Consider the following 23,698-nt stretch of genomic DNA (forward strand, 5'->3'; position numbering starts at 1 on the left):
TTTGGGGAAAAACAGACCTATATGCCCACATCATTATATTATTCAGCTTCATAATCATTTTATATATACATGCTCATACACACACACATTTTCCATCAAAAAGGAAAGGCTTCTTAAATATGGGTTCGCTTTTACAAAAAAATCTATGCAGGCAAGGAAAGGTTGGGAAGGAGTCGCAGCATCCTTCCTGGTAGTGGCTGAGCTCATGGTGGCACTCCTGTTTATTGAGGAGGTGGCACTGAAGTACAGAGAAAGACACAGGTCCACAGGGCTGAAGCCATGAGCCAGGCTTCCCTTCCAGATCACACCCTCCTCCCTCCTCTGGCTACTTAGTGGTAGGTCTTACCTTCTCCTCCTCCACAGTAGGAACAAGTTTCCCACGGCACTTGGAATTCTGTGATATATCCCAGTCGGCATCCGAAAGTGGCACAAGCCCATTTCATTATAGGAAACTGAAATTTATTATTATTTTACCGGACATAAATCAGGAAATAGATCCAGTACACATTACCTGGAGCCGCCATCCCCAGCCCCTCAGCGGTGCCTGTCAAGGAATGTATTTTCTTGTTCGCTCACTGCCGTAGTCTGAATCATTGCCTCTGCCCTGTATGGCGGTTGATAGCTCTCCCTTCAGCTGGATGAACCCATCCCTTTCCAAGGCTGGGGCTTTCTGCAGGATAATAGAAAAATCTGACCTGACCTATACAAACCCTTGCTTCTTATCACATGGTATAAAACTCAAGGAAGAACTAACAGAACGATTCAGTATAACCTTGTTGTTGTTGTTGTTCAAACTCATCTGCTTTTATTACGTTACAGACAAAAATTCCATAGCAATGTTTACAAAGCTTTTTCTACTTTCTTTGATATTTTTGAACAGTTTCTAATCCCATCCTAATAACCTGTGTAGTTTGGTGTGCAAATTCATGTGAGTCTACATATTTCAAACTATAGAATGAGCTGATTTAAGTCTACGAGAAAAATAAACTGGATGAGAAATAAATTTCAATGCATTTGGTCACAAAGATTAATTTCAGATGTTAGCCAATAGTGTTTAAAACTTTTCACAGTGACCGATAACGCATCTTTTGAATTTCCACTCTGAGATTAATGCCTCAATATGTATGCCATTCTCCCAGGAGGTCGAGCTGTGTCGTGTTAGCAGTCAAGAGAAGCTGGGCCTGACAGTCTGCTACCGAACCGATGATGAAGAAGACACGGGCATTTATGTCAGCGAGGTAAGAGATGCTGTGAAGACCTGGGCAGGAGGGAGAAGGGTAGGAGGACTTGAAGGGGCTCAGGAGGAGGGAAGCCTCTTTTCCAAGGCCTGAGTGTGAAGAACTGGCTGCCTTCCAATTCTTGCCACTTTCAATTAGGGAAGCAAATTATGCTGCCCAAGGAACGCAATTATCATCAGCTTGTTTAGCAGTGGAGGCTTCCCCTGCAGAATCCCAGCAAGGAAAAAGTGTGAAAGTGGGGACATTGTATCAATTTGAATAAATTCCCATAAGACAGCAGCAGGCTGAGCTCAGCCCTGCTCCCCAAACATTTGTCCTTCCGTTCCATTGCATCCTTTAATACACTGATAACAACGGTATGGGCTAATTGTTTTAAACTAGCAGGCATAATAATCACCTCTTTTACTCCGTGGGAGGGGTTAATAGATTTAAATACCCAAGAAGTACATCTGCCCACTTCTTTTGTTCAACCACAAGATCATTTTCAAGAGGCCAAAAAACCACTACGTTTGAGTCACCATTTTAGTGTTAGCTTGAAAGACTATCAAGCCCAACTTATCCGCAATGGATTTCAGGAAAAGTCGATCACCTTAGAAAAAGTGAAAAAGATATGTGAGGTTTTTTTTTTAAAGACTTTTATTTTTTATTTATTTATTCTTTCATATACTACATTCCAACTATATCCTCTGTGCCATCCACTTCTCCTTCCATCTCTCCTCTCCCCCTGGTACTCTGCTTTTCCACCTCCCTTCAAAAAAGAGCAGGCCTCCAAGGGATATCAACTGAACACAGCATAAGAAGATGCAATAAGACTAGGCACAGACCTCATAACAAGTAGGAAGGAAGGGGCCCTAATGACATCCTTCCCTCTCCCACTGTAAGAATTCCCACAAGCACCCCAAGATAGACAACCACAGTATTATGTAGAGGACCTATGCATATTATTTAAAACTATACCTGTAGTCAACATGAAGATGTGCTTATTATGTAGCTTAATTCCCGAGGATATGTCTTTAAGGGTTAGGCAAACTGGATGCTAGTGTTCACTGCAGTCTAAGTTTTCACAGTTGCGGTGTTAAAAACAGCACCTTAGAAGAAACTAGGTGCAGTAGTTTTCTATAGAGTTGCTTAGAATATTCAAGAGATCTGCCACAAACACACACACACACACACACACACACACACACACAGACCAACACAACTCTGAAAATATAGAGGGGTACTTTTTCTTTTTCACTCTACTCTGAAATTATATAATGGTATATTTCTTTATCTTTTTGCTGGCCTCTTCCCACATGGAAAACTCTCCAGTGGAAAAAATTAATTGACTACTTCTTTAAAAGGATTCCAGTGACCCCTCCCTCTTACAAAGGGATGGAGGAGGATTCAAACAATACTTACCGAACCCTTTCTGTAATGTATACAGAGACAGGCAGTTTTATGGGTGGTTTGGTTTAGTTTTAGGCTTGAAAGACAAGAGTTTCATGTGTTGGATGGATTTTTTAAAGGGACACAAATCAATAGCATAATCCTCTTCATTCCAGTAAGTCTGTGTTTGGTATTTAAATCTGTCGGACTTGAAACCTCTCTTTTTAGAGGTGGTAAAAGGCCACAGGAACCGAACATGTGGACTTGGAAAGACTTGCCCTTACACTGCCTGCGCATGACCACAAGGCCTTTTGCACTTGGCTCCTCCTCTTACTCTCGGTGTCTGGGAGCAGATCGACCTCATGCGGTACTTGAAAATAATTAACTCAGAAAAGAAGGTTGGATGCAACAAGCCTATACCAATGATTTGGAATTGTCACAGGAACGCAATAGATAAAATCGCCTCAAGGAACTGAAAGCCATCACTCAAGTTTGGCCTGTTAAAATATTGGAATATTCTTAGTAGAGCTTTAAATCTCTGCTTGTTCTAATAATGCAAAGTTGATGTAATTAGCACTCTATGTAAAGTGATACTGAGTAACAGGATGTACAGATAGATTTTAATTCTTGAACAATATAGATTAAAATATCTTAAAAGATAATATGCCTGTGAAACCAAAATCACTTTAATAAATGAAGGCTTAAGAGATCTGTCAGCTTTCCTAAGAGATTTCCAGTATCATTTACTGTCACATTATATACTGTAAAGACTGTAAAGTCCTGGTGTTAGCATCATCATAGCATCCTGCCAGGTAAAGACTGTCTGACAACTAACTGGGCTTCAAAAATGACTGAAAGGACGTGAAAAGGGAAGGCAGGGATGGAGGGGAAAGCGATGGAAAAAATGCCCTGCAATCGAAGCTCTGCCAAGTCCATTTTGTTATTGTTAGCTTTAAAGTGGTTCATTCCCAGCTTTAGAATCCCTGTTTTTTTTTGTTGTTGTTGTTGTTTTTTGTTGTTGTTTTGTTTTGTTTTGTTTTTTTGGCCAAGAAAAAATTGGCACATGCCCTGTCATGAATCAATTGAGAATTCTGAGTCAATATAGTCTAAAACTACAATATCTTAATATATTTTAAAACTACACATTGTAAGCTCTCAGAAGGATATTGTATGGCCCTGAAGATGGATGCCTTCTCTATTACAGGTTGACCCAAATAGCATTGCTGCCAAGGATGGCCGGATTCGAGAAGGGGATCGTATTTTACAAGTACGTGACACGTTTATTTCCCCGGGTTTCCCACAGGCCATCTAACGGCTCTCATTTTATCTTGTTTCTTGTAAAACCTTGGGGGGGAAAAGAGCTTGTCATTGCTTTTGCATATTATCATCTATGAAACAAAATACTACCATTTTAAGCACTTTGAAAGTAAAAGTGGTACCATCTCTCTAGAGTTATTGAATGACAGTTATTGAGAAACAGCTTCCAGAAGGAGGCTTTTGATTCCCAGCTCCTTCTGTTGGCTTCCACACGCTGTTTACCCTCCTTCACTGCAAGCCCATTTTCGTATCTTGAGTTATAACCTGCTCTTGTTGCAAAGCTTCCATGAGATGTGTGGGGTGTGCTTGGCACGGTGCTGAGAAATGGCTGGTACACAGTAGCTGCCGCTCCTGAGAGTCCTGATGGCTGCCCTTTGCTGAGTGAACTGCTTGAACATGGTTCCATGTGCTCCCTTACTATACAAAAGTCTAGAAGTCCAAACCAGCCGTAGCCCACGACTAGAGAGTGAGCTGCCAAGGCCAGATGAAAGGGCTCTGATTTTGTCTCCATAGAGAAATATGAAAACAGAGAGACATTTATAATCCAGTTGAATGAGAAAGATAAAATTGTCGGAGATCAGAGGGAGGCACGGGGCTGGAAAGAGTCTCGCAGCCTGATGGCAGTTAACAGGAAGCCGCTGGCTCTGCTCTAAACTTGCCTCAGCTCCTGACAGCCCTTATGGGTCCTTGTCGTAAAGTGTGACTGGAAGACTCCATGGAAAGTCTAACGTCCAGCTCAACCTCCACTCCAAGTAAAACTGCTCATCAGAGTTCATAGTCAGAGCTGTGAAACGGAGCGAGGGGTGCTAGTGTGGACCATTGAAGAGGTGCATACTTCTTCTAGATGTAGTAGCAGACCCAGAGTTCCCACGTCTCCTAGAGGGTCGCAGGGAATGCTTCTTCAGACTTTCTGCTACAACCCTGAGCTTCAGAAAATATCCAAGATACACTTGGGGAATCCTGTCCTAAGTGGGATGACAGCAGCCCACACAGAAGACCACAGAGCAGTGTAGCATAATGAAGGAGTCCCGAAGCTGCTTGGTGACCCTGTCAGCACCCAGGGCCATCTTGCTAACCTCCATCATTCTCACACTTCTTCTCTTGCTTAGAAAGGATGCCACAGACCCTTGCTTCCATGATCCTCTACAAAGGTTAGGAAAGAAGAAAACGTAAGAGTTTCTGATGACCTAGGGTCCGAGCAGTTTCCAAAAAAACCTCAAGGATATGCAGTAGAGTAAGACTTATGAGTGATGGCCTGTAGTTAAGCAAATGGAACTGTACCCATTGTTGGGTACATCGCGCGCACGCGCGCGCACACACACACACACACACACACACACACACACACACACACAAACAAGTCAATGAATGAAACAGGCATTCAGGACAGATGAAGAAAATCTACAGAAAATCTTTGCTACAGTATCCTATTTAAGTTGATATTTGATATAAATATTGGAAGGGTCAGATGCTGTATGTTTTTCAAATAAAATGAAATATTAACTCTGCTGATGCTTTATTCATATCTACAATACACTGAGGTAGTGTGACGTCTTGGCTCGCCGCAGTCACTAAGTGCTAACACACACAATAAGGTGTTCGGCATCCAAAGGACTTGGAAGGTTTTGAACCCTCAGAGTAACCACCCTGTTCAGCCATGCTTTGAAGAAGTAAATGTACCCATTGTCATTTTTCTTTGCTGCTTCTCTGCTGGCCCTCACTCCTTCTTCTAACTACATATCCTCCACAACTACAGCTCCCAGTATACCATCCTCTGGCCCCCTTCCAATTTTCCAGCTAACCACTGTCCCCTAGGCAAGCACAGTTTTAAAGATTACATTTAGAAAAAAAAATACATCCTTTAGTTCTGTGGCTAACTGGATAGAAACGGGGTGCATACGTTTCCATGAGACTGCGTATTTTGAAGCGTCTAGGTTCTTAGCTATTTTGTATGCAGATTTATCTGCGAAGAAAAATGCCTAGAGAATAATAAAGATTTTTTTAATGGAATTAGTTCATTGAAGAGTCAATGGCAGGGTTGATAAATGGTGTTTTTGCCAGATTGCTTTATATTCTGTGACAAATACAGCAAACTAAATGAATACACACACATCACATTTTTTTAAAAAAAGCCTAGAATTCAATTTAGTCTCATACACATAAGAATCAACGTGTCTTAGGAGTGGTGGTAAAATAAAACTATGACAAAAATTATATCCACAGACAAATCGCTCCCATCTGTCTGGTGGGGAGATTATGGGATACCTTGTAATGAACAATTAAAGACCCCTTTCCCAGGGAGAGGGCAATGGGACAAACAGAGGAATTGCTTCTTAGCCATAAGGTTTCCTGGTTGACTTGACTTCTATTTAAAAGAACCTCTCTCTGGGTCATCTATGATTTTAATTGTCTATTACGATGAGCTAAGTTGAGTGTATTTATGGGCCTGCCCTCATTGAAGAGCTAGTATTTTCTTCTGTTAACATACCACACAGCCTTCTCAGGTAACTTCCTGATGGCACATATCACACACACACACACACACACACACACACACACAAGACTACACTCACTCACAGGTGGTAGATATCACCAATGTACTATGTACAAGGAAAATCATGAGACAACTTTTCCAGAACATTTCCAGTTCTCTTCTCATATATTCTCCCACTAAGTACCTGTTGGGTCTGCCCACTATACCATTGACAAGCCCTTAGGTCCAATTTGTTCCAGGAATTCACCTAAAAGAAAAATGTATAGTGTCAAGGAAAGCACGCCTGAGTCAGAACTGCAAGGGTTAAATGTCACACAAATAACCAGTTCCTGGAAGTATAACTATGTCCCACTATCTTGTTGGAGTAAGAAGCACGGAGCCGGGCGTGGTGGTGCACGCCTTTACTCCCAGTACTCGGGAGGCAGAGGCAGGCGGATTTCTGAGTTCAAGGCCAGCCTGGTCAACAAAGTGAGTTCCAGGACAGCCAGGGCTACACAGAGAAACCCTGTCTCAAAAAACCAAAAAAGAAAAAAAGAAAAAAAAAGAAAGAAGAAGAAGAAGAAGAAGAAGCACAGAAGACTCCCTGAGATTTCATGTTGGCCAAAGAACCAGCCATGTGCCTGTGGATTCTTCCTGGGAAGGCTCTGGCAGAAGGCAGAGTGGGGTGACAGCATTGGAGCAAGCTGCCTGCATTCTCTGTACTGTATGCAACGGCATGTCTTCCTAGATGTTCATTTTCTCTACTTGAATGGCAGTTTTCCCTGATTCTTTTTCTAGCCCCAACTATCCCCTCTCCTCCCTTTGTTATTAAATACATACAAAACACAGTACCTTTCTTTTGCCCAAGATACTTAGGTTTTTGCCTTAGAAATGCCATAGGTTGGATGCCAACAGTTCAGATGTCCATCTGTCTCAGCTGCAATACTTTTGAAGCCTAAATACTGGTATACTGAAGCAGAAAATAACCCCATATTATGCCATTTATAGATTTCTGGGCATGTTCCTCCACACACTCCCTCTCCTAGGAGATCAGGCCTACAGTGAGGTTTTTGATTCATTTACCTTCCCAGGAAGAAAACAATACCTACTTCCACCACCCACACCCAACCCCGCTCCAATACCCATTTTGAACTGAATATTTACATATGTTGATGCGCAGATAACATGAGGTCTACATCTAATTATCCTTAAAGATTAACCTTGTTTCAAACACAACCTACATACTGTTTTCCTCGAGGCTCTCATTCCCTCTATCTTAAGCCAAAAGTCCTTCAGGAGGCCGAGGGGGACAGGACCGGCCATCCGTTTTCTCTCTACGATGCTTTATGTCTTTCTGGTGTCCTCCAGCAGAGCTAGCTTCTTTCCCACTAGCAGCCCCGTAACCACAAGCCATTATTTCAGGAACAAAGGCAGCTGAAGGTTGAAAGCTCTATCTGATTCCCTGCCTCAGATCTTTCATTCTTTGAGAGGACTCTTTGCTGAAACACATGGCCGCATTTCTTGCTTTATGTCGGTTTGAGCATCCAACTAAAATCCTGAGCACACCCCACTGAAATCTACCGACCAGTTGGCTGAAGTGGCCCCTCTTTTGAAGAAGAATAAAAGTGAATAATATTTTAACAGCAAATTTCTGTGCTGGCTCCATTTCATCCCGCACGTGACCCTGAAGGCGAGTGGCTTCCACGACAAATGCTTTATGCTAACTGGCAATCCTAGAAGCCAAAGCTCAGACCGTTGTGAGTTTGCAGAGAAGAAAAGCAGAGTGCCAGCCAGAGGGACTGAAAAACAAACGTGACCCAGTATTGGTGGCTTCCTAAGAGATAAAACTATATCTAAAATAAATACATGTCTAGACAGAGCCAGACCTACTACTGTGGATTTGAGTGTTTATAGATTTTACTCTGTTGTCTTTACTTGGTAGGATAGTTTGCCATCACAGGGGATTAAAAGTGTACATAGTGAGCATAATAGTGCAACATGAGCACCTATAGAAGCATGAGCAGCTACTATGGCAGGAACATGGTTAAGCCCTTTACCACAACCCTCTGAAAAGCCCACTATGAGCATCTCATCGAAGCCAGCAAACGTGAGAGCAGCATTAGGATAAGTGGGGATGAGGAGCGGGATCAATAGCAGGTGAAACTGGGTGAGGAAGGGAAAGCACGCATATGTTTGAGTTAACGCTAGACAGGAAAGTAGTGAGTGTTAAATCCCGGGCAAAAAAAAAAAAAAAAAAAAAAAAAAAACGACGGAGATTAGCGATGTCAGAAATCACAGAACATTTGCCACCAAACATGTCCAGGAAGAGACAGGTAAGCCTGGCAGGTAGACCAGTAAGTTGCAGACAAACTGAGAGGTGGCATGAAATGGCTAAATGTCCTTTGCTCAAAGGAAGTAAAGGCCACAATCTTTAAAAACCATAGACCTAGTTGGACAAGGTTTGAAAGTTGGGCATAAGAAATACACATGAAACCCATGCGCATGGGGGTGTCTGTCCACAGACAAGCAGGAAATGAAGGCGGTGCCTGTTTAGATAAGAGTGCAAAATACCTGTAGGTTGTATGACTTTTTATTTTTTTCCACTTGAGGTCTGCTCTCCTCCGTATCTATAATAAGAGTTTAGGAGTAAGGATTATTTGTTGCTTTGGCTAATTTTGTTTGTTGTTGTTTTGGTTTTTTTGTTTGTTTGTTTGCTTTGGTTTGGTTCTGTGTTTTTGATAAACCTGTTTGTCCACGTGGATCGACCAAAATCCCCCAGAGACCTGAAAATGAAAACTCTGAGTGAAAATATAAAATTACGGGAAGAAAAAAAACTTGGCTAGCATGACCATGTCTTTTTTTCTGTTTAACTTACATAATTAGAATTCATTTAGGCAGAATTTCTCCTGTGTTCAAAATCTCTGCATATATTTGATACTACACCAGCGGTAGAAAAATATTGTCTCTATGGATTTGAGAAATCAATAAAACAGAATGATTTTTAAGCATCCAAAAAGAAAATATGCTAACTTAAAAACAAATGCACCTGGACACGCAAAGGTAGCTGAAGGATTCTTACTCTATTTTTACAACCCAAGGAAGTCTGAGTACTATAGGATTTTTTTCCCCTGCGCAATCAAAAGCTCAGGTTGCTCTCTTTCTCTCCTTTGATAAAGTCAATTTTATTTGATGTCAATCTTTAACTATTCCAAGTATATCTGTAATATTGCATGTGTTTTGTTGAAAGAGCAAATGGGCAATCCTTAGGAGGAGTCAGCACTGGGAACAGGGTCCTAAAGAGCTCCTGTTCTCTCTTTGAATTAGACTCATTTGGGGGATAGCCGGAGTGATGTTCGGACAACTGAGTCAGACCCCCACACCAATATGAAGTGATTAACCGAGCCCAGGTCAGCAGCGGTCTGGGAGAGCAGCCTGCTCAGAGGCAGGCTGCAGCTCTCTAATTGGCTCCCGGGAGCGTGCAGGATGACGGATTTCAGTTGTGGAACTGCTGGCCGCTTCCCCAGCGCTATTATCTCAGAGTGACACTTCCATTACTCTGAGCGGAGAAAGATGAACGTCACCTGTCAGGGGCTGGTTAATTGTGTTGCTAGATGTATGTTGCCAGGGCGCAGGTTGGACATTTATGAACATAACTGCTTCCTGTGATGTCCACCATCCTTCAGGGATCGATACGGCTCTTACAGCACGCGTGTAATTGAGTGAAGGCACTTTCCACGGAGGGGTGACGAGGAGCCCATTGTGGGAGCTTCGTTGTCCATACATTCACCACAAATGAGCTGATATTCGCCATTTATTGTGTGCAGCATTGTGGAAATAGAAACTAATGTGCCACTTTCATTTGTTCTCTAGATAAATGGGGAAGACATCCAAAACCGGGAAGAGGCCGTGGCTCTGCTCTCCAGCGATGAGTGTAAGAGAATCGTGCTGCTCATCGCCAGGCCCGACATGCAGGTCCGAGCAAAGAGTGGGATCTTAAGGCTACACTCTATACTCACCAAGTTCGTGAATGAATGTGCATGCGCTCCTGCTAGGTGACATCAAATCACTTTCATGGGTGTCCGTACAACCCGTGAAACAGTATAAAATTCCACAAAGTCTGAGCCTCACTGCCCAACCTTACCCAAAAAAACTCTGCTAAAGACTCCACAGAAAGGCAGCTGAGTATCCAATTTTAGAGGGAAATTTAAAACAAACGAAATGGAACCCCCCTTCCCCTCCCCCTTCCCCTCCCCCTCCCCCTTCCCCTTCCCCTCCCCCTCCCCCTTCCCTCTCCCATTCCCTCTGCTTGGTTGTTATTTAAATGGATCAACAAATGAGACATAGTTGACTGCAGATTATTTTACATTCTGGGTAGACCCTTCGTTTAGACTAAAATACATAATTGGCATATTAAGGCATCATGAAGGCTTCGCTAATGAGAATGATATTAGCATATGTAGCTATCATCTTAAATCTTCCTAAAATAATTCTATCAAATGAAATATCTATGGGGTAGTCCCATGAAGGACGGGAGTTCTTTTCCATAGCTAATGTGACAAAAAAAAAAAAAAAAAAAAGCAAAAAAAAAAAAAAAAAAACCAAACATTTAACTGCTCCCTCCCAAAGAGGCTTCCAAAGGAGTGCTTTTATAGCTTGACAGAGGACAATGTCATCAGAATAAAGGCAAAGTAATGATGGGAGAAAGGCGCCTAACAGGCATCTCCCTTCACATCCTTCTCCTGTCCCATTGAATGCAGAAAGGACAGTAGGTTGTCACTGTCCCATCCACCTGTCAGTATCGTGAGGGAAGTTAGCTGTGTCACCATTTGTCTCCTAGGTTATTGATCTGATATTTTTCAGACTCAGTAACTACATTCTCTCTATAAATTACACTAAGTAGAGTTCGGTGTCAGGCTGGGTCCGGACTTGGATAGAGTGGTTATAAAAGATTGCTCTTTCCGCATATATTTCCTTTATGCCCTTGACCATGCTAAATGGTTCTCATAAAGTCTGCTGTAGCCTGGAGCAGAGTAAAGCTACACACCTGAGGTCTTAGTAGTGGGAAGAAATGAGCCCATACGACAGGCTGGAATGCATTCTTGCTAGAAAGGAATGTTTAAAATACATCGGAAATTGTACCAATTATCTAGAATGTTCCTGAGCCAATTATTTCCCCAATACCATTTCCTTAAGAAAAAGAATTAAAGGGATATATATCAGCAAAATTCATAGTAAGTGGGAATGAATCGAGCGGCCATCCATGGTGTAGAGAGATATAAGTCAATGTCCTGTCTGCCCAGGCAGTTGCTGGGGAAACTCGTGAATTTAGAACCAAGGCATTTCCAGCCTGACCATAATAGACAAGAGAAAGAATAGAGATTCATGGCTTTTAAGACTGGTCCCTGATAGTGTTTGGCATATACACCAGCCTGGCAGAAGGTGACTAGCTGGCTCACCCTCCTGAACTCGCACCTGAAGGAGTGAATGTTAGCAAATGAATCATCAAATCCGACTGTTTCCACATCTGATAACAGACTTCACTGATGCCACGGGACAATGCGTTACATTCTCAAACCAGAATTTGCCTTCACCCTTGGTCCTGAAAGAAGAAAATAAGTAAATAAATAAATAAATAAATAAAGGCTCCGTATGACTAGAAAAGACACAATTGCTTTGAAAATTGGATTTCCAGCAAGATTATCCAAGAATGTTCATCTTAGCACCATACTTTAAAAATAGAATTTACCCGGTACATGCTAAGGTTGAAAAAAAAAAAAGGAAAACCAGACAACAAATCCTGTTTTTCCATCTGCTATCTTTGTCTATCAAATTCGGTATGTCTTGTGTATTGTGGGCCTGTGTACTTCATGCAGGCAGAGTGAGGAAGCTTTGTGTGTGCTTGGCCTAACGTGTTTAAAAACGTTTTGAACACTCTCCGGATTCTTGGAAATGATCTATGTGCTTGCCGGAGGCGGTATTGTGCATCTGTGCAATATTTTTAAATAACTCATTTCCTTCATTCCGTGCCACCTTTCTTTCATTTCCTGCCCGTTTTCTTCCTCAGACCATTAAAGATATTGCTTTTTCTACCCTATTCCCCTGGGGAGATGGGGGCAGAGAGGGCTCTCAGAGACCCTTGGAGCCACTACCTTTAGAGCTGCTGTACTCTGTTCTTTCTCCTGAGTGACCTACATTGTGCAGACACAGTGTCCTGTGAAGGTGATTCCTCCTTCCTGGCAGCTCAGCTCAGGTAGCGTGTGGACTGCAGTTGAATGAGTGATGCGGAGGTGCATCGGGGGAGGGGCAGTAGTGAGGGGACCTCCATTCCTATGTGCTCCTGCCTCCAAGTTAGGCACACAGGTGCCTACGGATGGTGACTTGATGAGAGAGTCACTTCTACTTTGTTCCCAGCTTTCCCGCCACTTTACTTAGCCCTCAAAGGACTGTTCCTATATAACTATCAAGAAGATTCTAGCTTTGACCTAATTTAAAAACAAACAAACAAACAAAAGGACAGTCCTTGTGACATTTATAAGAAGTAAACATACTTAGCTTGAGATAATTTTATTTAAGAGTTAAATTGTACAGCTTCATGGCTCAAAATAAAGGGTTAAAGAATACAGAACTCTTAGCATCGTCATTTGGACAACTTACTTGGGCCACATTAAGAAAAAGGAGGACAGAGAAGCTTGTCCACATGTCTGGTAAACAGTTGTGTCTGAGGTGATATAAGTTCTGTGGGGGCTTTAGTGGACACCAGGAAATCTGCATGTTCTAGTTTAACTTCTATTGCTGTGATAAACACCGGGACCAAAGGCAATTTTGGAGAAGAAAGGGGTGTTTTGTTTGTCTGTCTGTCTGTCTTGTCTTGTCTGTCTGTCTGTCTGTTTTAACTTATTGAGAGACACCAGGAGAATGTGTTCAAGGCAGATTCCTGGATGTAGGAGTTACTGCAGAGACCACAGAGGATACCCCTTGCTGGTTTGTTCAGCTACCTTCTCTAAATCAACCTCTGCCCACCTACCCAGAGATGGCACCGCTCACAGTGGGCTGGGACCTCCTACTGCAATGAAAAACTAAAACAATGCCCACAGACATGCCCACAGGCCAATCTCATTGAGGCAATTTCTCCATAGAGAGCCCCTCTTCCCGGTGTATCAAGACAAATGGTCCTTATGACACCCTGCTCTGCCTTCTGTTAGAGAGTGTCATCATGCATATGGGTGCTTATTGTGCTGTTTAATGTTCTATTTTCAAGAGTTTGGTTTTTTTTCTGTTTGTCTTATTTGTTTTTTTTTTAAGACATTCATTTGTCTCTAAAGGTTTCTTATTAAAACCATCTCCAACCACTGTCCTTCTGTGCTCATTAGACACCTGTTTTCTTTGGAGCACAGAGTAGAGCAGAGTTTTGATGACAGTTCAGGTTGTTTAATGAGCACAACAGTTAATTTATATACTCCAGCTCCAGAAATCCACTTGGAGGCCAGTTACCTGTATTGGCTGTCAACAGCCATCATATTACACAGGGAATCTCCAGCTTTCTGCTTCACTCTGTACGGAGACACCAACAGGATTTGTTTAACTGAGTGTTGAAAGAGCCTCTCGTGAGCATTTGCATCCATCACCCATGAGCAAAACTGTGCACCATTCCACTGCCTGTATATACCACATTGGCCATGTCCCCTCAAATTCCTAGACATGGGAGCTTAGATGTCCTCAGTAGGACTGCATGTGCTCCTCAGAACCCTGTGAATAAACAGGCACGACTAGTAATGCTTCTCCCCATCCAAAGAATGCAGGTACCAGTGAGATGGTTCAGTGGTTAAAGGCACTTACAAGCAAGCCTGATAACCTGAGTTCAACCCCTAGAAATCCCCTGGTGCAAAGAGAGAAACCACACATTGTCCTCTGACCTCCATGTGGGTCCCATGGCATGTGGGACACTTACAGGCACACACACATACACACACACACTCTCACCCATGCATGCACAGACATGCACACAAGGAGATAGAGATAGATAGATGATTGATAGATAGATGATAGATAGATGATAGCTAGATGATAGATAAATGATTTATAGATATAGATAGAAGACAGATAAATGATTTATAAATATAGATAGATAGATAGATAGATAGATAGATAGATAGACAGACGGACAGACAGACAGACAGACAGAACAAATAAATAGATGTTTGGGTATTTGGATTTAGTTTTATGTTTTTGTGTTTAGTTTTATTATTTTTCCTTTTCTTTTTTTACAGACAAAATCAGTGTTGTCTGTCAATTCCTTTATGCCAAGGTTCCACCTTGCTAGCTTGAGCCACCCAGCTAAAAATGAAAAAAATCAGAAGGACAAGAATAAAATCTGCTTGTTGGCGGCCAGCACGTTGTGTACAGTCTCACTGGGGGATGCTGTTAAGGGTAAAGGCCCAATTGTCTCATAGCCCTATCGGAACCAACTGCAGTTCTTTTAACCTGGGGCTGCGGGAGATAATGCGAACGCCAGCTGTGGATTATGCAGTGTGCTTTTCATAGGTTTTGAAAGAAGGTAATGTTCTGTGCTGTGGGATTTACTCAGTTACCAGAGAAAATCTAAAGCTGTTTCAGGAGAGGATAAAAGGCCTAAGAATCCTTTTCTTTCTTTCTTTTTTTGTCCCACCTTTTCTTCTTTCTGAGAGGTGACCAGAGGGGGCTGAGGCTCTGAAGAGAATCGCCGACAAAGAGAGTTGGTTGGCAGTCAGCGCTGGGGCTTAGCACGAGTCTCACTAACATAATGTAATGGACTAATGTGTTCTCCCTTGCAGCTGGATGAAGGCTGGCTGGAAGATGAAAGGAACGAATTCTTAGAGGAGTTAAACTCAGAGCTGCTGGAGGAAGACCATAATGAAGGAGCACAGCGCACAGCCTCTGAGCTGCAGCAGGTAGGGCCGCCAACCTGAGCTCTGGCGTTGGAATGTTGCTCAGGTTCTTCAATGGGAAAGAAAGTACAATCAAAGGGTTTGATCAAACACCTCTAATCATAATCTTTCGGGGCAAACGATCTTCTCAAATGAAGCCGGGGAAATGTGTACCTTTTCTGTTAAGATTATTTCCTGCTTGGAAAGCCTGAAGACTATTAAGGCAACACAGTACCACGCAGACGTACTCAAATGTAGTCTTTGACGGAATTTGCAGACACTTAAGAGTAAATGTGTACGTTGCTTATGGATAGGCCAGCTAGGAACAAGCAACCATTGTCCATGAGGTAACGTTAAGACAAGCATTTGAGCTTTAAAATATACATGTTACTATTTGAATAGTTAAACTGTAAATAGAATGATGACATGCGGTAGGGTTTTGGGAACATCATGGGTTAATCACATCTGTGTACTCCTGAACAATCTTAAAGGTGATCTTTGGCCCAGTGGTTGTTATGGGCATGCCCCTTGGCATAAATTGAGGTGACTGACATCATGATGTCTTTTAAAAAGTTCTTTATTATTATTAGTTATTCTTTAATCTTTTTTACAGTCCAGTCATTATCCCCCTCCTAGTCTGCCCTCTGACAGTTCCTCATCCCATTCCTCCTCCTCCCCACCCCTGTCTCCAAGAGGATGTCCATACCCTCCCACCCCCATCCCACCAGACCTCCCCACTCCCTGGGCCTCAAGTCTCTCAAGGGTTAGGTGTACCTTCTCTCACTGAGGCCAGACCTGGCAGTCCTCTGTTGTATATGTGTTGGGGGCCTCATATCAACTAGTGTATGCTGCCTGGCTGGTGGCACAGTGTCTGAGAGATCTCAGGGGTCCAGGTTAGTTGAGACTGTGGTCTTCCTATGGGATCTCCCTCCCCTTCAGCTTCTTCCAGCTTTTCCCTAGTTCAACCACAGGGTTCCATGGCTTCTGTTCATTGGTTGGGTGTAAGTTTCTGCATCTGACTCTGTCAGCTGCTTGTTGGGCCTCTGGGAGGGCAGCCATGACAAGCTCCTGTCTGTGACATCATGTTGTATTAAGGTCGCATATTCATTCAACAAAAATTTGAGCTCTTCATACATTGTAAGTTCCTTACTTGATGGTGGGAATGTTTTAAAAACAGAGTTCCCGACCTTAAAGTGTTTAAAATGGGGGAAGATCACAGCCTGGGCTAAGGCAAAGTGAGTCTAGTAGTCTTCTTTATTTCTGTTATTTTCACAGCACGTAAAAACAAGACCGGATGACCTAGATTTTTATGTCTAATTCTTGTCTTTCATCTGCCTGACATAATCTCGTTAACATTTCTCTGACAGTTTACTAATTCATTTAATTATCATCCCGTTCTCAACTTTAATTGTTTCCTCCTCGTCATGAAGATGTCTTTTTTTAAAAAGAAATATATCCTGACAGGTTTAACCACATGAAACATAGACATCCTATCACCTCTCCAAACTGAACAATGAAATATGCTTACTTCAAACAAAAATGCAGTAACTAAACCGTAAGACTGCCAGCTATGCCATCAGTACAGTCAGGCGTGATGCAGAATCGTGACTGCTACTGGCCCCTCCACTAGTGGTGGTCTGTGTTCAGAAACACTGCTGCTGGGTGGTGGTTCTTCTGTAGTATAGATAGGGCTGGAATTTTTATGTATGGCTTCAACACTGGCCACAAATAAAGCTATCTTTTGTTGGCAGCTGCCTCTTACAAGCAAAAAAGTCCTTGCTCCGGGCTTTTTCTTTCTTAGATACAAAATGTGACCTGATACAGAATTGAGGAAGGGGGGTGGGGGGAGGTACTGCTGGAATAAAGAAGTAAGGCAGAGATGCTGTCTAGGTAAAGTGATACAGTACCAAACGCTGCCCACGCATCAGATGTAATACAGATGCGAGGGTGTATGAAGGAACACCTAATGTCCCCCGAGGTCAGACGTGCATTGTGTGGAAATTTTTCTCCACCACAAGACTGAAAACTGACGACAAGTACAGAAACCTTTAAAATGTCTTTTGCTCTTATAAACAATAACATTGCATTAGAAATGTCCTGTCGGGAACACCGCCTGTCAGAGAGTCATACTCCCAGGGTGGGCAGGGAAAACATCACCAAGGTATCATGTTAACAGCAAGGCACTCTGGGATTGGAATGGAGATTTTTGTTTCCACGTTTTTTTTTCATTGACCAGTGACAATGATTGCAAGGTCAATTCAGCAACTCAGCATTGTAGGCACGACAATGATGGCTTTATACCAAGGTCAACTTTTTACACTATTTTGGGTTAGACAGCTGCTATGGACTCAAAGAAAAACATTAGCCTTTCTGCACTGTCTCCAGTTTGTTACATAGAAACTCAAATTGCCCAAAGTAGTAGGACCATCAAGAATATGGTGGGCAAGGCACACCATGCAGCCCTTGTTGGACAGAGCCTGGCATGGAGCAGTGAGCAGCTTTCCTTACATACGATTTGATTTATCGTTGAGACATTAGACATTAATCACTGTGTTCATAACAAGTAAGGGAAGGTACTGTAGGGAAAGCTTGAGAATCCTAGAATTGAATGGTACATGGCTACATTTTCTTTATTATTTATGTGACATTCCTTTTGGGGAACAAAACAGTGGTTATTTAGAGAGAGCTTTCATTATTTTTTGTATTATTTTATATTTTATTATTTTTTATTTACTTTTATTTCTCCATCCAAAATTTCTTGCCCCCAGGTTTAATTGTTTTTAATGATGTAGTAGAACTTGCTAGGATAAGGAAACAGATCTAGTAGTGAGGAAATTAACAAGTAGGGAAAACAAAGCAGAAAGTGCAATGTGGAACACAGATGCTCTGTGATAAGGAAAGAAAGTAATTTTACCATATTCATCCCATTAGGCCATTAGTAAATTGTTCTATATGAAAATAAATAATGTATGCACATTCATTCCATATGTGCTATTAGATATGTGCACACATGTCAAAACATGTTTTTGATATTATGTCTATGCCTGCCAATCAGCATTGCTCAAAATTTCCTGGGAGCTAACACTTGTGCCTGTGTTTTGGGGGAAGGAATCATTGTTCATTGGGTGTAGAAAATAATGTTATGGCTTCAGCCTACTACAGAATAAAAAAGCTGTATCATATAGAAAACCAGAAAGGAGGCCAGGAGCTAAAGCAGAGCCCAAACTTGGGTTAATTCTAGGGGGTTTCAGGAGCCAAGAAGAAGGGCCTCCATGACCATCCTAGTTAAGTTTACTGTTGCTGGGATGAAGTTCCATGACCAAAGCAACTTGGGGAGAAAAGGGTTGATTTGATTTCTGCTTCCACATCACTGTACATCATTAAAGGCAATCAAGACAGGAACTCAAACATGGCAGGAACTTGGAGGAAGGAGATGAGGCAGAGGCCATGGAGGGGTGCTGCTTACTGGCCTGGTCTTATGGCTTCCTTGGCCTGCTTTCTTATAGAACCTAGGACTACCACCCTAGTGAATGCCACCACCCACACTAGTCTGGGATCTCCCACGTCAACCATTAATTAAGAAAATGCACTACAGCTAGATCTTATTGTGGCATTTTAAAAGTCTTCAATTCCTTTGCTCGAAGATACCCTCGGAACTTTATTAAGAAAATTATACCCAGATGTATCCAGGTCAGAGGTGATTTCAATCCTTTGTCTTTATTCCTTCTTCCATCTTGAAAGTTTGGTGACAGCTACTATTGCTACTTCCTGCTGAATTAGGGTGTAGTTAGGGTTTAGATTTGGGGTTGTCTTGAGTAAGTCTTGTGTGTCGGGAAAGAATAATAAATAGAAGGTCTCCATCGCGTCTAGGCAATCCAAACAAATTATGAACTTTAAGAGAAGTCGGGTGCTTGCTCCTAGAGATAGAACCATCAGGGGAAAGCACAGAGAGGAACCTAGCAGAGCAAGACATCAAATCACAACAACAACCTGATGCTCCAAGCACACCTGTAACCTCAGCTCGTGGGTCAGTGGGACATCCTGTCTCAACCTGATGTTCCAAGCACACCTGAAACCTCAGCTCATGGGTCAGTGGGACATCTTGTCTCAACCTGATGCTCCAAGCACAAGTGTAACCCAAGCTCATGGGTCAGTGGGACATCCTGTCTCTGAGAATAAGAAAGAAAATGATAAATCAGGCCACCCCACAGTCTTGCTCCCCTGGTCTCCCATCTCCCTGGCATACACTCCTCCCAAATCCAAAGAGAAGACCTGGTGCTTAGGACATGGCACAAAAGGACCAGAAGCTGGAAGCCAATCCTGCTCAAAGAATAGAGTCACCTTTTTTGTCTACACTGGCTTTAAAACCTTGGCTCTTCTAATGCCATTTGTTGAGATCTGCTAATATCCACGTAAATGCTAATGTTCACTACATCATAGACTAAAGGCGAATCATGAAGCCAATGAGAAGTCTAACACAGTGACTATCTGTGGTTAACCTTCATTGGACTTTTCCTCAGTGAGAGTTAAGACATGGATACAGAAGTTCTTATTTTCCCTGAGAAGCAATTTAGCCCAGGGAATCATTCACACTAGTATTTCGAAGGGTAGGTTCCTCTGCAGTTCCTAAAACCATGTGGTGTTTGATGCTGCTGCTTAGTAGAGGTATTTTGTTTCGTTTCTTGTTTTCCCTGAGGTGTTACTAGAAGGGCAGAGTAGTACAAGCTCTTTTGGCTTTGCTCTCAGGTAGTCAAGAGTAAATAGCTTAATAGGAACTAGGTGGGCAAGGGGAAGCTTACAGACAAACTGAGGCGGACCATAGCAGGTTTTCTGAATGACCATCCTCATCACACCACGTGTGACTAGAATGAAAATAGCATCAGCCTGAGGTATGAATGCAGAGAGAAATGACTGCATTGAAGCACTTTCTACACAGGCTGTGGTGGCTGCTGCACCTGGCAGCCTCCTGTGGTAGTTATTAGAAGAGAACTTCTTCCCAGCATACCGGCTTCATTCCTCCTTCAGTAAGCTTAACACAAGTGACTCTTTCATGATTACAGTAACTCTTTCAGTTCTTCTATGTGTCCCCCGTCTCTGTAGCATCACTGCCTGGCCATCCTGTAGCCACATTGATTTTCTGCTAGTTGCCAGCCTGACTGGCCCACACTGGAGGGGAAGTGAGTGATGGGGAAGTTACCTCATTTTAGTGACATTTGGGCAACAAAGAGGTTTAGAAGAAATGCTCTCAAGCCAAGGATAGGTGGTGTTCCTTGCGAAGTCCTGTTCACTCTTCTTTTCTGTTGGTAGTAGGCATTATGCCAAGGCACCGAACGGGCCTCACTGTGTAATGAGTCAAAGTCCTACGAAGACTTGATATGCACAGCTATAAAGTTTTAAAGGGAAAATATTGAAATAAGTAAGCAAAACACTCCATGTTGTAGTCTAGCTTTAAGCAAAGAAATATACTTTTCTGTAGCTATGCCAATTTTTATCAAAGAAAAGACAGCTTACTTATGAGCTTAGTTGTCCCTCAAAGTTGTATTCAAATGAGTCCTACACTCAGAGAGCCTTGTAGAAGGAGCGAGCACAAAGAGTGTAAGAGCCAGGGGGTTTGAACGTCTTCTGTGAGATAGCATCTTTTATGTATGACAAGGAAGCTGTGTCCAGGAAAGTGCAATCTACAGCCATCTAAATAAGGCTTGCATAATGATGATGCGAGATAATATTCCAGTGCCGACTGAGGAACACCCACAAGGCCTTCCCCCTAGATAAAGAGCCACAGGCAATCAATCAAAGGCTGCTGATAGAGGGACAATCATACTTTCCAGTTGTAAGTCCCCTGATAGGTTATCCAATCTTAAGTAGTCAACCCTACATACAAGTGCACAGTGCACGTGAGCAACACAAATAGAGCCAGCCAGTTGTATTTATATATACACACACACACACACACACACACACTCAAACTCACACTTACACTTGGACACTCACACACAGGCACACACACAAACACACATGCACACCCACTCACACAATCACATACTTACATGGTCACACATACTCACTCATACTCAAACACATACTTACACGCTCACACACACTTGCACACTCACACACATGCACAAAAACACATATGTAAATGCACAAACACATGCACACATATACACACATGTGCGTCTAACAATAAAAATTAAAACAAAGAAGCCATGAAGGTTGAGAAGGAGTGGGGGCCTAGGAGGAGATGGATGGGGAAGAAGCAAGAAAATTATATAAACACAGTATTCATGTATGGAAATCTAGAAAAATTATAACTTGAATTAACAGTAAGAAGAACGACTTAGACTCTTTTTCATGTACTTGTGTTCAACTACTTTGGTGAAGAAGCAAAAATGTAGATGACTAAAGACAACAGTAACCATGGAAACTGGTACAACTTTGGTAAGAATTAGCAGCTGACCAAAAAAGTAGTTACTCTCACTGCATACAGCATTTTAAAATAATAGTCCTGATTGGTAGCAAAATATTAGAACTGCCTAACATAAATTTTGCTAAGAATAAGTAAGAATAAGAATAATTTAAGAGTGCCTAGTTGCTTTAGACGTAGAGCATTGAGATTCTGGTTTGATATCAGTGTGTTAATGCTTGAGTTTGGACAAATATAAACAATCTCTTTCTAATTATAGCTCACTGGCAACACATGATAGTTTATTTGTCTTGTAAGATTTGCCATCTACAGATTCTCCGTGACTGCTCAAAGCCTGTCTGACTTGTTCAGCTCTCCTTCCTTCCTTTTCTTTCTTCCTTTCCTTCCATCCTTCCTTCCTTCCTTCCTTCCTTTCCTTCCTTCCCTCCCTTCCTTTCCTTCCTTCCTTTCCTTCCACCCTTCCTTCCCTCCCTCCCTCCCTTCCCTCCTTCCTTCCTTCCTTCCTTCCTTCCTTCCTTCCTTTCTTCCTTCCTTTCCTTCCTTTCCTTCCTGCCTGCCTGCCTGCCTGCCTTTCCTTTCCTTTCCCTTTCCCTTTCCCTTTCCCTTTCCCTTTCCCCTTTCCCTTTCCCCTTTCCTTTCCTTTCCTTTCCTTTCCTTTCCTTTCCTTTCCTTACCTTTCCTCCCTCCCTCCCTCCCTTCCTTCCTTCCTTCCTTCTTTTCTTCTTTCCTTCCTTCCTTTCCTTCTTTCCTTCCTTCCTTTCCTTCTTTCATTTCTTCCTTTTCATCCTGGGTTAGTCATAGCATACAAAATTACTTCTTATCTATAAACATTGTTTTCTGTTTTGTTTTGTTTTGGTTTTTTGTCAAAAGATATCTTAACTTCTTCGTTTTGTGCTCTTTGTATATAGAATTGCACATGTTAGTTATACTTTTGAATGGCAATAACCTTAGCAAACCCCAGGAGACATCAAGCTTTCAATGCCATATGCCAAAAGATGGGAGAAAGTACATTCATAACCCTGCAGAATAATCCTTTATTTTCACAGAATTTAACAAGCTTAAGTGTATTAACTAATATTTAAGAATGTTACAAATGTTTATATATTTAGACACAACTCTCATAATTTATATCTAGTGATAATAAATATAACCCTACCTGGCCAGCACACCCAAGCACACTGTATATCAATGATTTGAACAAACAGGCACCTTTTTAAATGTGAAAGTCTTAATTTATGCATCTGTTCATGTAACTGAAACAGTTTGAAGAGAATTCCTTCATCCCGTCATATAAACACATACAATATAATGTGTATACAACAGAATATACAGAAACACACATACACAAAGTTTGTCTATTTTTCAGCTAGTCAGGAGACTACAATACAAACTGCCAGGCTATAAAAAAAGAAAGTTAAAACCGACTTGTATTCGTGAGCCAATAGAAAAGTCAAGGCCATCTAATCTTAAGGTTTGTATTATCAAGTCTTCTACAGTCTTCAGATGGGCTTTCAGATGAAGCCAGGTCCACAGCACCTAATAGAGGGTTGGTTTTTTGTTTGTTTTGTTTTGTTGTTTTTTGGGTTTTTTGTTGTTGTTGTTGTTGTTGTTGTTGTTATTGTTGGTGGTGGTGGTTTGAGTTGGTTGGCCTTGGTTTTGTTGTTTCTTGTTTGTTTGCTTGCTCGCTTGTTTTTCCTGGTCTTAGTTTCCAATGTGTCTATGGATTCACTCTCAGCCATGTCCCTGTTAGCTAGACCTAGCTGAAATAGCAATCTTACACATAGCTTGGAATAATCAACAGATTTAAAATTAGCAGAGCAAGAACTTAAAGGGCTAAAGATCTTTATGCGCTAGCTCACTGCCTGCTGTTTAAGAACTGTCTGAAAGAGGACCACAAGAAAAATTTAAAGGAGCCATGCCAGTCATAAAAACTACACTCACAGAGTCAAAGATTCACCATAGAAAGGCCATCAGG

The 23,698-nt window shown here is 42.0% G+C and overlaps 1 protein-coding gene across 3 annotated transcripts in view; it reads left to right on the top strand.

Annotated features, from left to right (window-relative positions):
• Pdzrn4 (PDZ domain containing RING finger 4) overlaps positions 1-23,698 on the top strand; it is a 375,018-nt gene that overhangs the window by 345,622 nt on the left and 5,698 nt on the right. For all 3 annotated transcript variants that reach the window (NM_001164593.1, XM_030248560.1, NM_001164594.1), the window contains 4 exons: positions 1,140-1,238; positions 3,811-3,873; positions 10,267-10,368; positions 15,207-15,323. In NM_001164593.1, the coding sequence (NP_001158065.1) occupies positions 1,140-1,238; positions 3,811-3,873; positions 10,267-10,368; positions 15,207-15,323 (381 nt within the window). The remainder of the gene's footprint in view (positions 1-1,139; positions 1,239-3,810; positions 3,874-10,266; positions 10,369-15,206; positions 15,324-23,698) is intronic.

Source organism: Mus musculus, chromosome 15, assembly GCF_000001635.26.
Source record: "Mus musculus strain C57BL/6J chromosome 15, GRCm38.p6 C57BL/6J".
Classification (NCBI taxonomy): Eukaryota; Metazoa; Chordata; class Mammalia; order Rodentia; family Muridae; genus Mus; species Mus musculus.